Source organism: Euleptes europaea, chromosome 19, assembly GCF_029931775.1.
Source record: "Euleptes europaea isolate rEulEur1 chromosome 19, rEulEur1.hap1, whole genome shotgun sequence".
Taxonomy (NCBI): domain Eukaryota; kingdom Metazoa; phylum Chordata; class Lepidosauria; order Squamata; family Sphaerodactylidae; genus Euleptes; species Euleptes europaea.
This window is the reverse complement of record NC_079330.1, coordinates 26,389,190-26,403,403: the sequence shown is the minus strand read 5'-3', so window position 1 is coordinate 26,403,403 and position 14,214 is coordinate 26,389,190. Positions and strand designations below refer to the sequence as shown.

Sequence of the window (14,214 nt, the reverse complement as noted above, 5' to 3'; positions counted from 1 at the left end):
GGATACCAGTGCAAGACTGGATAGGTCCTTTGGAAAGACGACTAGTTTTTCCTGATCTACCCAGAGGAGGGAACAGGTGCAGTCGGCTTGCTGTTTTTCCTACAGGTGTGATGCACCGAGACCACAAAGAACAACAGGTGGCTTAGCTTTAGCTGGGGTTCTGTGGGGGCTCATCTGTGCAGTCACACAACCCGCCCACCTTCTCCGTAACGGGTGCTTATTTCTTGCTGAGTTGCTCTGGGAAAGCACCACTGAGGCGTGTTATCCTCTGCCGTTTCCCTCGAGGTGAGCAGTGTCAGTATCATAAATAACCCCTAGAGTTGTCTCTTAAAGGTTCTTATCAGTCTTCTGCACAAGCCGTTGTTCTGGCCATATCTCTTTCCAGTTAGGCTTTGCAGAGAGTGGGTAGTTCTGCCCTGGCTTTGCACTGGCAGCAACGTAGAACAGGATTATCCGTCTCGAGTGGTTGCTTATGCATGAATCACCACTCTGGGCTTGCCCCTTTCTCCAATCAGCGGGGACGTTTGGAGCAGCGACTCTTGCCGGTACCCTCTAAGAATTACCTGTCATCAGGCGAAGTTTGGACTATTGCTGGGAGCCAGCGTGGTGTAGTGGTTAAGAGCGGTGGTTTGGAACGGTGGACTCTGATCTGGAGGACCGGGTTTGATTCCCGACTCCTCCACATGAGTGGCGGCTAATCTGGTGAACTGGATTTGTTTCCCCGCTCCTACACAAGAAGCCAGCTGGATGACCTTGGGCTAGTCACACACTCTCAGCCCCACCTACCTCACAGGGTGTTTTTGTGGGGAGGGGAAGGGAAGGTGACTGTAAGTCGGTTTGATTCTTCCTTAAGTGGGAGAGAAAGCCGGCATATTAAAACCAACTCTTCTTCTATTGTTGAAGCCATGAATCCATTTCTCTAGCCATCCTAGCAGTTCTTATGTGACATGGAATTTGGAAATTATTTGGGGTAGGGTCTTAAATACCCGTCTCTACCCAATCTTATGTATAAATTGCACAGGCATTGTACGAGGTGCATATACATACTGCCTCTATTCCCAGCAATGCTCCCCTATCGAGGAGCGCAGGGCATTTGCTCTAAGAATGCCATCTGCTTTCTTAGCGTTGGCTTGAAATGCCCTTTTGCCCTGTCTCTTTTGAGACGGCGCTTCATTGCCAGCTTCAGAGCTTTCTGCCACTTTCACTCCCCCCGCCCCGTGCTTTTTGGATCTCACATGACTCCCCATCTGCTGCTTCACAGATAAAGCGTGTGTGTTTGATCTCCCCCCCTCCCCTTTTTCTCCCAGCCTTGCATAGATTTAACATCTCTGAAGCACTGAGCATTTCCCTCTAATGTTATTGGAGAATTAGGCTTGCTTTGGGCCGGTGCCAAGAGCGCAAATGAAATCTTGCCGGCGTGTTGAGACTTTTGTCATTTGTTTTGAGCCCAAAGATGTCAGTGTCTGATCGTTGCTGGGTTTCCCTTACAACTTTTATTGCTAACATGCGCACATGCACACGTCCCGACAAGTTTCTGCCCAGGCTTCTGTCCTGCTTTTTTTTTTCCTTGTTCCTTCTTCTGGTGGCTGCCAAAAGGAGCAATATAAAATGTCACTGTTTCAAAACAACTTTCCTTTCAACTGCCGCCTGGTTGCCAGAGAACTTTTGAAGAGTTTTGGAAGTTTAAAAAAGTGCTGTCAAAAGAAAAACGGTGGTAGTAAAGGAGAAATGCATTGTGGGTGCCCACTAGGATGGGAAGGGGTCTTGTAACCCAGTGGTGATCAACCCAGAGGTCCAGACCGTTGCTTGCTGGCTCACAGGCCTTTGGAAAACCACCGTGGGGGGGGGGTTGCTGCTTTTTGCAAGGACCTACTGCTAGTGGGTATGTATAGATTGCAAGAGTGCGCAGCCTGCCTCTCTCTGTATACCTCCTTAGTGCAGGGGCGTCGAACTCATTTGTTACGAGGGCCGGATATGACATAAATGTCACTTGGCCGTCGGGCCGGGACATGTGTGCCATAAAATTGAATGCCAGGGACTGGAGAGACAAACTTTATGGTTGAGGCCAGCTACGGTTCCCTTATATATAAATGCTGGCCTCCCCTAACCTCCACTGCTGTTATGTTTCCCCCCTATATTCCATTTTAAGAGCCCCGTGGCACAGAGTGGTAAGCTGCAGTACTGCAGTCCAAAGCTCTGCTCACAACCTGAGTTCGATCCCGACGGAAATCGGTTTCAGGTAGCCGGCTCAAGGCTGACTCAGCCATCCATCCTTCCGAGGTCGGTAAAATGAGTACCCTGCTTGCTGGGGGTAAAGGGAAGATGACTGGGGAAGGCACTGGCAAACCACCCCGCAAACAAAGTCTGCCTAGTAAACGTCGGGATGTGACGTCACCCATGGGTCAGAAATGACCTGGTGCTTACACAGGGAACTACCTTTACCTTTATATTCCATCTTGGGATCTTATTCACCTGCTCACCAGATGTAGCTTTATGTTACACCTCAGAGGTGCTGGATAACTTAAGACATTTCTGTTTGGTTTGGCCGTTTTATGGGGCCATTTTAAATGTTGTTTTTAAGGTTTTATCTATTTAAGGGGATGTTATACCCCTCTGTAAGTCGTTCTGAGCCCAGCCTTGGCCGGGGAGAGCGAGGTAGAAGTTGAAATAATAAATAAGAAAATACATATAGGAGACCCAGGGAAGGCCAATTAACAGTTTTATTTTTTACATTTTTTAAAACTTAAAATACAAACATGCTTAAAACAATAACACTCTTACAGTATTTTATTGAACAGTCTTTTATAATTGACATATCTGGGCTGGGGGGTGGCTGCCTTGGCTGGTGAGCCTGTAGTGGACTCGCCAGCCCAGTTGTGGGTCAGATTCGGCCCCCCGGGCCTTATGTTTGACACCCCTTCCATAGTGGGTCAGCAGGACAACAAGGCAGGTTCACTTGGGGGTGGAGTCAGTTTTTCTATGGCTGTGATGGCTAGTTATTTCTCACTATGGCACTTAGTGCTAGGGCTTAGCTTGTGGTTACCGCCCTTGTCTTGTTCTGATGCCCACAGTCTTGGCCTTGATGTTGGTCAAGCCATAGCTTTGACTCACATGCAGAGCTAGTGTGGTGCAATGGTTATGAGTGTCAGACTGGCATCTGGGAGACCCAGGTTCGAATCCCCACTTGTGCCATGGAAGCTCGCTAGGTGACCTTGAGCTAGTCACAGTCTCTCAACCTAACCTAATGCACAGGGTTGTCGTGAGGATAAAATAGAGAATTATGTAAGCTGCGTTGGGTCCCCATTGGGGAGAAAGGTGGGATACAAATGAAGAAGAAGAAGAGTTGGTTTTTAAATGCCAACTTTCTCCATCACTTAAGGAAGAATCAAACTGGCTTACAATCACCTTTCCTCCCCCTCCCCACAACAGACACCCTGTGAGGTAGATGGGGCTGAGAGAGTGTGACTAGCCCAAAGACACCCAGCTGGCTTCATGTGTAGGAGTGGGGAAACCAACCCGGTTCACTAGTTTAGAGTCTGCCACTCATGTGGAGGAGTGGGGAATCAAACCTGGTTCTCCAGATCATAGTCCACTGTTCCAAACCACCGCTTTTAACCACTACACTTCTTGCTTGCAACTGGTTGGGTTCTTTTCTTGCTGCCTGGTGGTTGAAGGTGGGGCATGGATCTGGAAAGGTTGCAAAATGATGCTGTAGTCCACAAGACCCCCCAGAAGCTACAAATGGTTCATCCAACCAACGAAATAGAATGCTGTAGTCAGGGCTGGCCCCCTCTCGAAGTGGCTATGTTGGCTATCAGGTTTATGCCACAAAAGGGTAGTAAATTTTACTCTACTTAGCCTATGGTATTTGGACGTTCTGCCTTGGGCCAGCCCTGGTTAGGGTTAGGTTAGCAGAAGGTTGATGATCAATTGTATTAATTTATTTCCTTCTTCTCTGTTCTCTTCTCCCCACCCCTCACCCCAAATGCAGGAGGCGGATAGTGGGGAAGATGATTGCAGGTTCCAGCCCAGAAGGTAAGTCTTTTGCATCCGGTTTGCATGAGTACAGAGGCGTCCTCAAATCTTGATTGTTTTCTGTCCTGGCTGTCCTTGGAGTCTCTTAATGCTTGCAGAGAACTTGAGTGACAGGGCAGGATCTTGTTGTCTTCTCCTGGACCATGGGGAGAATTGAAAACTGGGAGATACGCTTCTGATTCTCCTGTAATACGAAGGGAGAGGTGGGATGCTGCCCCTTGCCAGAGTCCACTGTGCATGCTAGTTCTGGGGGAATTTTTGTGGGGTAGAGTCGTCCTTTCTCATCGATGACATCAAGTGAGACTCCTCCCTGCAAACTTTCTGCAATGTAAGGGAAGGAGAGAGAAGGTCTCTTGCTACTCCTCTACTTCTTATTCTTCTACTTCTTATTCTTCTTCTTCTGCTACTTCTTCTGCTACTTCTACTTCTTCTTCTGCTACTTCTACTTCTTCTTCTACTATTTCTACTTGCTGGGTGCTGGAAGGGAGGGACAGGTGAAGGTCACCAGCATTTTGTGGATCATCTTTGTGTAGCTCTTCCAGCCCACCCTGATGCCAGCCGCTCAAGGCCCTTCCTATTTTTCAAATTACCCAGTGACAACTCTCCTGGATGGGGGGTGGGGGTGGGAAAGAACAATTGTGTGTGTCTCCCCCACCCTCCCAAATCTGGTATGGCGATTATTGTGTACAGGGCTGAGCCTGACTTCTGTGTGTGCGAGCAAGAGATAGATAACGTTTTTGGCATATTTAAAATAGTTTCTTGCCATGGGAAATGACTGGCTGTTGCTCGTGTGCTGACCTCCGTCCTGAGACTTCCTCTTGCAAGGGGGCTGGGAAGATAAAGCCTGGGCAAAAGAGCCTCTGAGGAAATCTTTTCTTTCTCTCTTTGCCCAGTTAAAAGTTTTGTTCTCTGCATGTGAATGATTCCACCCCTCCCTCACCTTATTTTAATACACGGGGTGGAAAACTCAGCAGCCACTGTCCTTTGTTTGCCGTAGGAATGTCAGTCTGCATATTTAATAAAACCAGAATGCCTTGGAGTATTTAATTTAATTGACTTCTTTTATACCCCACCATTCTCCCCAATGGGGGCCAGTCCTGGCTAAACCATTCCATTAGACTGGATGAACCATTTGTGGCTTCTGGGGCAACTTGTGGGCCTTCCTCCATGGAGCTCAGAGATGCACACATGGGTCACTTCCCCCTCCATTTTATCCTCACAACCCTGGGAGGTAGGTTCAGCTGAGAAAACGCATGACTGACCCCAGGGTCACTCACTGAGCCTCACAGCAGGCTGGGATTTGAACTTGGGTTTCCCCAACCCTAGCTTGACATACCAGCTACACTGAACTGACCCGACCTGATGCCGAGAGTGCAGTGCCGGCTATCAGGCACTAGGCCCTAGATGGGCTGGGCTCTGACAAATGCACGTCCTGTCTAACTTGGGACCTGTCAACAAACAAAAAGGGGGAAAGAAAGACCCAACCTAAAAACAAAAGCTGAGTACCCAAAGGTTGGGTGGAGAAAGACTAAATAACATATAGAAATGTGTTTATTTTAAGGCGTTGATATTTATATTAAAAACATTAAAAGTCATATTAAAAGAAAGCACAATGGCAACTAATACAGGTTGATAAACTTAAACCACAAACCAAACGCATTTCGGCCCTCTGGCCTTCATCAGAGGTATAATAAAATCCCTTGTAATGCACACATACACATTATACAACATTAATAACAGTATTATAACAGAATTACAACAGCCCAGGTATGTGCGTTATGGTTATATTCCAATTTGACTCTGTGTCCAATATATTTGATCAATTTAAAGAGCCCAGTGTCATGGAATACATACTAGTCGTACTTTTCTGGGCTATGTTAGCCTCCCATACAAAGTGTGCATACTAGTATCAACCAGATAAACTTGGGACCTGGCCATGAATCAACCAAGCACAAGGCAAACCTGGTCTTGTAAAAGCTTCTAAAACTCTTCTAACAAAAGCCATTGCACATGGAAGTAGTAAGCCAGTCTGAGACAAGACTGGCTCACCTGAACATATGATCACATGAAACTGCCTTAGATTGAATCAGACCCTTGGTCCATCAAAGTCAGTATTGTCTACTCAGACTGGCAGCGAGTCTCTAGGGTCTCAGGTAGAGGTCTTTCACATCACCTACTTGCCTAGTCCCTTTACTGCAGGTGCCAGGGATTGAACCTGGGACCTTCTGCATGCCAAGCAGATGCTCTACAAACCAAGCCACCGCCCCTCCCCTGAGTTTCACTCTGCTGATCTCCCAGCTTGCCCTCGAGTCTTTTAACTATTACCCTCCCATGTCGTGGTCTATGTTCAGCTGTATGTACATGGGTCACTGAAGGGCAAAAGAGCTATAGGGCTGTTTTCCTTACCTGATTGAGACCTGGAAGGGAATCTGGGTCTGGGCTTTCAGGGCTTTCCCTCTTGTAGGGTTGGGGAAGACAGGCTGGATGGGTGATTATAGGCCAGGTCAAAGAACTTTCCATTTCAGAGATGAGTGGTGGTCAGGTAGGGGCGAGACATACACCAAGCATGATTTGAATATTCTTCCTTCTTTGGCAGAAAGCCACCCTCTCCTACCATTCCTGCCAGTTTTTGGTTCCTTGACAATAAAGAACACAGTATATCCAGAATCTGTGCCTTCTGATCTTGTGTATCCTCTTTCCATAAAACTAGGTTTCCACCTGCTTGCCTCAGACACAAGGATAACTCAGCATGGCAGCTGGTGTCCCATCTGGCCTTATCATGAATCTAGGGGTTCTGTATGCAAGGCCTGCCCTGGACTGCTGAATTATGGCCTCTCCCTCATCTGAAGAACCATTCAGCTGTACACAGGTCATGCAGGTCGGCTGGCGTTTGCATAGCGACTTGGCCTTTAAAGCCTGACGTGGCTTGGGGCTGGGGTATCTGAAGGACCATTTTTTCCCATATGTTCCTGCCTGGGAACTAAAAGGGAGCCACCGTGGTATAGTGGTTAAGAGCAGTGATTTGGAGCGGTGGGCTCTGATCTGGAGAACTGGGTGTGATTCCCCACTCCTCCCCATGAGTGGCGGAGGCTAATCTGGCGAATTGGATTTATTTCCCCACTCCTACACATGAAGCCAGCTGGGTGACCTTGGGCAAGTCACACACTCTCAGTCCCACCTACCTCACAGGGTGTCTGTTGTGGGGAAGGGAAGGGAGGGTGATTGTAAGCCAGTTTGAGTCTCCCTTAAGTGGTAGAGAAAGTTGGCATATAAAAACCAACTCTTCTTCTTAAAATCATAAGGAGAGGCTCTCCTGACTGCCCCAACAATCGAAAAAGCTCATCTGGCGAGTACTTGAAAGAGGGCCTTTTCAGTGGCAGCCCCATGGTTACCGAACAACCTCTCCAGGAAGATACGCCTGGCTCCCTCACTCTGTCTTTAGGAGGCAGCTGAAGATAGTTTTATTCATGATGGCATTTGATTGGTTTTTCTGACTACCAGCCATTTTAAATGATAAATAAATAAATCTTCATAAACAGAAGTAAATAAATAAATCTTCATTAAATTAAATAAATAAATCTTCATAAATCTTCAGTGCCTTGTTCAAACATGGAGTGGGATATTCATTTGCAAGGATTTTGATTTAATCATGCTGGAGAAGTGCAAGTTTGTTGGGTAGTGGCTATAAATGTATTCAACGATCGATCTGGAAGCTCAGCAGGGGAATTGCTTTGATTCTGATCCTGTTCTTAATTTTTGCAAGGGCTGTACAGCTGACCTTCCACCTGGTAAAATGGCCGTCTTCTTGAAAGTAAAGCTGGATTTAGCTATTCTCATTCAAACAGTTCCCAGACAGGTTAATTCCAGATGTGCCATTTCAGATTTCAGTAGTAGGGACAAAGAGGTTCAGTATGTGGGATGGAATGATTCCCCAAAACGGCTTACTGTTAATTCAGTTATAGGACTGGAGTGTCTGATTTCTGTCTCTTTCTGAAAATCTGTAGAATTGATGTAAGAAAATTTACATAAATATGTTGGTGGACCCATTCAATACTACTATATACAAATCCCACTATATACAAATTGAAGATTTCCTCTTCAAATTCCCCCAAATTATTAGGAGACAGAAAGCCTAATTCTTTAAAAACCCAGATTTTCTCCACAAAAAGGGAAGGGAAGGGGGGAATGCTGATCATTGTTGGAAGTTACATCAGATTAAAGCTTTACTGTGAGTGATCATCCAGTAATTCACATTTTGGTGTGAATTTTGCTGTGTGCTTGTCAAAAAGATCTGCATTTCTAAGAGTCTGAGTTGCATGGGTTTTAAAGCAAGAATTGTTCCATTTCAAGGAACCATTTGCTGTCCCCTGACATGAAACAGGAAGGGCCTAGCCCACCCATTGTCTGGTGGCCCCTCATTTAACAGAACCGTGCTGACAGAGCGGGCTTAACTTCCAAAGGAAGAGGTGCTGGAGCACACGTCCCCCAGGCAGTCTTTCTTCCTGATCCCTCCAGGTAGACTACTGTGCAGTAAAGGAAGGATAAAAGGTACAGGTAGTACCCTGTGCAAGCACCGGGTCATTCCTGACCCAAGTGGTGATGGCACATCCTGACATTTACTAGGCAGACTATGTTTATGGGGTGGTTTACCATTGCCTTCCCCAATCATCTTCCCTTTACCCCCAAGGCTGAGTCAACCTTCAGCCAACTACCTGAAACCGACTTCCATCGGGATTGAACTCAGGTTGTGAGCAGAGCTTGGACTGCAGTACTGCAGCTTACTACTCTGCTCCACGGAGCTCTTAAAGGGAGGATGCTCCATGCAATTTATTTATTTAAAAACTCATAAGTGTGCCTTTTTCCAAGATGATAACTGGGACCCAAGGCAGGTGCTAACAATAAAATCAGTGCAAGAAAACATAATTCGAAAAACCGAATTAAATCAACCAGCAGAAGAAAACCTTAAACAAATTGACAGATTGCTGTCTCAAGGCACCTGGAGGACGATCATCCTGAGGCGCTGCCAAAGGCAGCTCTTAAGAGTTCTGTTTTACAAGCCTTCTGAAGCGGCAAGAGAGACATAGATGTTGTCATTTCCTTTGGGAGGCTGTGCCATCGTATGGGGCCAGCCACAGAAAAAGGGCAGCATACAATAAAGGGCTTCAACAGTAAGCACCGGCACCAGGAATTGGACTCGGAAACCGAGAGACCAACCAATGCAAAAATTGCATTGAAGTAGAATGACCCCCTGTTGCTCACCCTGCTAGGAGAGAGGCCGTGGCATTTTGCACTAATTGCAGTTAACGAATTCTCTTCAAGGCCAGCTCCGCACAGAGCATATTACGACAGTCATAAAGACATAAGAAAAGCCCTGCTGGATCAGACCAAGGCCCATCAAGTCCAGCAGTCTGTTCACACAGTGGCCAACCTGGTGCCTTCTAGTAATCCCACAAGCAAGATGACTGCAGCAGCATTATCCTGCCTGTGTTCCAGAGCACCTAATATAACAGGCATGCGCCTCTGATAGTGGAGAGAATAGGTATGCATCATGACTAGTATTCATTTTGACTAGTACCATGGATAACCCTCTCCTCCATGAACATGTCCACTCCCCTCTTAAAGCCTTCCAAGTTGGCAGCCATCACCACATCCTGGGGCAGGGAGTTCCACAATTTAACTATGCATTGTGTGAAAAAACACTTCCTTTTATCTGTTTTGAATCTCTCACCCTCCAGCTTCAGCAGATGACCCCCACGTTCTGGTATTATGAGAGAGGGAGAAAAGCTTTTCCCTGTCTACTCTCTCCATACCATGCATAATTCTATAGACCTCTATCATATCTCCCCTTAACCGCCTTCGTTCTAAGCTAAACAGCCCTATGCGTCTTAACCGCTCCCCATGGGGCAGTTGCTCTTAGCCCCCTGATCATTTTGGTTGCTCTTTCTGCACCTCAAGGCTCTTGTTGCATAGATTTTAATTTCAGTTTATTCTCTCTTAGCCTCTTTACCACAACAATGCTGGCCCAGGGCAGAGACGGCATCCTCCGGTGGCTTATTTAATGAGATATGTATTGTTTGCAAGTGCTCAGAGGCATTCTGTTCTGTGCAGCTTATTCATGCATCCTGGGGGCTCAACCACAGTGCCTAAAACAAGTTTGGGCTTGGCTCCTTTTCAGGTCCAGAAATCACTTGATGCTGTGAAATAGGAAGGCCAGTAGTCTTTTATGGATATGGGATGAATTACTGGTGTAGGGTCTACAAGGTAGGCCAGCTTTTCTGTTCCAGTTAACAGGACCGAGGCCAAAGAAACAGTGAACGTGTGATGAGCTTGCTGGATCAGATGTTTATCTGGTCTAGCACCCCATTTTTCCCACCAGCAGCCAGCCAGATACATGCAGGAAGACTGCAAGTAGGGCAAGGAAGCGTCATGTAGTGGTTAAAAGCGGGGGTTTGTAGCTGTGGACTCTGATCTGGAGAACCAGGTTTCATTCCCCACTCCTCCACATTAGCAGCGGAGGCTAATCTGGTGAACTGGATTTGCCTTTTGTAGACGGAAGTTAATTTAGCCTTCGTGGCTAAAAACCAATGATGGAAGAGGAGGATGGGTGAACAGTGAAATCTTTGCAGTACTTTTATCAAGCCAAACCTTATTTTATTGTGTGAAACAGCACCACATACATTATAACTTAGCAAATTGTTCTATTTGGCATATTTATAGCATTAGACATGGAAATGCCTTAGTTTTCTGCAAAGTTGAGAAGATAACCAGTACCTGAAGGGAGGGAGCTGCAAACTGCCGTGTCAAAGCGCATGCACTGGAGTTTGCCATCTGAGAGGTAGGGAAAAAGTAAAGACTGAAAATAGGAACCACAAACTTTGTAGTAAAGCAAAGTATATTATATGAATAGAAACAGTATCATGCAGTCACAAATAGAAGTAGTAGCACATTGTTGAACTTCGTAAAACTGAAAAGTTTGACCTTCAGGAGTGCATTATACATATTAGAGCATATTGAACAAATTAGATTTAAACCATGTAGCTTTGAAAATAGGTTGTATATGTTTACAAGTATACACAGGAATCATCATTTTCTACTGCTGTACTGCACAGTCTGAATCAGTAACACCTTCAGTGCAGTCCTAAGTAACCCTTCTAAGTCAACGTTACTATACCACTTGTTCAAAGTAGAAAATACAAGCAGGGGATCACCAAGGACTTGCGGGGGCATCTCACTTTCCCCGGTATCCCCCTCTCCCACTATTTTTCCCGTCCCTGGCAGCCCCCATATCGTATCCCCTTTTCCTGCTTCCTTCTTTTCTTCCCACCCACCAGCCAACTACCTTGGTTTGCTCTGCTCCCGTCTTCAGCTTTCTCTCTCCCTCTCCTCAGAAAAAGTCTGGCTGAGTTGTGCTGTGGCTGGTGCCAGGGCCAGGCCCCATTGAGTGGTAGAGGACAGGGACAGGCCCCAGCAAGTACTTCTCCGTCAATGGTCATGAGAGGAACAGCAGCCTTTCTAGGGTTGTTTTGGCCTCCAGGTTCACTCCTGCTCCCCACCCCAAGGATTTGCTTTATAGAAACCAAGGCTTGAAAGGCTCAGTAATATTGTTGTGGTTGCCTAGCAACCTCCAAAATGGCAACTAAGAGTTCAGTGGACATTTTTTCCCTTAAAACTACAGGCATTTCTTCTATTATTCTAGGGATTATTAATCCACCGGTTGTATTTTTTTTAGATTTCAGATTTTTCTGCAAACTTGGGCTTCCTTCAGGGTTGTAGAGAAATCCGCCCCCATCTGTCCCTAGATCCATTTTGTGGATCTGTTGATCTACATTGTATGATCCAGTTCGGAATTAGATGTACAATTTCATATGTGGCTTTTTCAAATTTTAGAACTTTGAATTTTTCTGTTGGAAAAACTGAAAAGTACTTAGATTTTTTTTAACCTTTGTTATTTTCCAGGCCTTTACTTTATGTATTCATTGATGGAAAGATTAGATAATTTTGCCAGTCTGCAGGAATTTAAATGTAGGATCTCTACCAGCTTTGGAAATGACCGCTATTTATACTTCATGCTGTGTTGTGGGATTCTGCCCTGCTTTAAAATATCATTGCTTAGGGGTGTCAGTACCTCCTTACTGAATTATTTATAGAATTCTGCTTGGGGCCATTGGTTCCCAGAGTTTTATCATTTAAAAAAAACCCCAAAAAAACAGGAGTCCAAGGGCACTTTTTTGCTGCTACCAGCTAACATCTGCAATTATCAATTTATAATGTTTTGATTACTACTAGTACTACTTTCTCTGTGATTTTTTTAAACCTCCCCAGTCTCTGTGCACTTTAGATATGATGTAGAATATTAATTTTTGATTTAGTATTTTATAGTTACTTTGTAGATAACTTGCTATTTCCTCTTTCTGTGGTTTGTCAGAAGTATATAGCATGTTATAGCACGATTAACAAGGTTCTGAAATATCTTTGTAATTTGTGAAAAATTAAGAGCGCAATCCTGAGGGGGGGCAAATTAGCATAGGAGCTGGCGTAGCCCCGTGCCGGTGTAAGTGCCCTTTTATCCTGGGATAAGGGGCACTTACACCAGTACAGGGTGCATTCACGCCCCGGGAACGCCCCCTCGAGTTGCAGCATGCCTACGTCACTTTTTTTGGTGCTGTAGCCTTGCTGTTTTCTAAGGGAGCATTACCCCCACTTTTCAATTTAAATTGTTTATTTTCTCCGCAGCAGCCGGGAAGCCTCTGTGGAGGTGCTGCAACTGCGCCACTCCTGGCCGCCACACATCCACTCCCTCTTCAGAAGTGGGCTGCCCGTCCTCCAGTGAGGCAGTAGCCTACTGGGTTTTGGTTCAGCTTTGTAGAGTGCCTGTTCCAGATGGGGCAGCATCTGTTGAGTTTTATCTGTGTCTAGAATTTCTGGGTTCTTTTCTTTCTGTTTCAGTATGTTAAGGTTTTTGTTTCTAAGTTTTAATTGTTCATCGAAGAATTGTAAAGCACATATGTCTGTTTGTAACAAAATCCCAAAGTCCATAGCTATGTTAGCAGTACAGAGAGGCTCCTTAAGTATGCTTTGAATTTCCTTTCTGTTGGTTCTATAGATTCAAACAGACTAGACTTCAGAAATTGGGGGGGGGGTATTTTGCTTTGCAAACTCTTCTAGTAATAATTTGAATTCTATTGTGTGAGTAAAGTGGTGTAAAGTCTCATCCAACTTATGGCGATCCCCTTATGGGGTTTTCAAGGCAAGAGACATTCAGAGGTGGTTTGCCATTGACTGCCTCTGTGTAGCGACCCTGGCATTCCTTGGTGGTCTCCCATCCAAGTACTAACCAGGGCCGACCCTGCTTAGCTTCTGAGATCAGATTAGGCTAGCCTGGGTCACCCAGGTAGTAACTGTTTCCCGCTCACTCAAAACCTGGCATCTTCCCTCACACCTTCCATTGCCCCAGGCCTGTCTGTTGCTTCTTCAGGTCAGAAGTATATTTTATGGGTTTTTTTCTCATACTGGCAGAACCTTTGGGCTTTCCCCTTTCCATTTTTTCCAGCTGATACAGAATGATGTGACTCAATTACTAGTGGGAGCTAGATGGAATATGCGTATTTCACCTATCCTACAATCGCACCATTGGCTACAGATTACATACATACAGATTACATACAAATATTGCCAAAAGGCCCTTAATGATCTAGGATCCACCTATCTGCAGGATCGTCTGTCCCAACATACTCCACAATGAGATCTTCTTATCTGAGCAATGCTTTCTGAAGGCGCCACCCTGCAAGTAGGTTATATAGATAGTTTCCCATACCTGAGCACTGCCTGCCGTTCCTCCTACCTGGTAGAATGGCCTGCCTGACAAAACCACAGGAGCTTTCCTGACTCTTATGATTCCACAGACTGCATAAAATGGAATTGTTCACGAGGGCATTTTTGTAGAAAGGAAGAAGGCTGCTCAACGTCTGTGAACTTTAGTTTTTCTTGCTTTGTTCCTTGTCTACACTATACTGTTTACTGAGTTGCGTGCCAATTTTGCAATTCAGCTCTGTCGCATTATTTGCATGTATTATACTGTTTTAGTGCACTGTTCTCTAGTTTTGTAATCCAGTTTTATTTACTATTTTATGGGCATATTGTAGCGTTTTTAATGATGCAATCCTCCTTGAGTCTCAAAGG

At 45.5% G+C, this 14,214-nt stretch overlaps 1 protein-coding gene across 1 annotated transcript in view; it reads left to right on the top strand.

The window, feature by feature from the left end:
- The window catches only part of SSH2 (slingshot protein phosphatase 2), a 141,891-nt gene that overhangs the window by 52,303 nt on the left and 75,374 nt on the right, over positions 1-14,214 (top strand). The window contains exon 2 of the mRNA XM_056865375.1: positions 3,992-4,035. Coding sequence (XP_056721353.1) covers positions 3,992-4,035 — 44 coding nt within the window. The remainder of the gene's footprint in view (positions 1-3,991; positions 4,036-14,214) is intronic.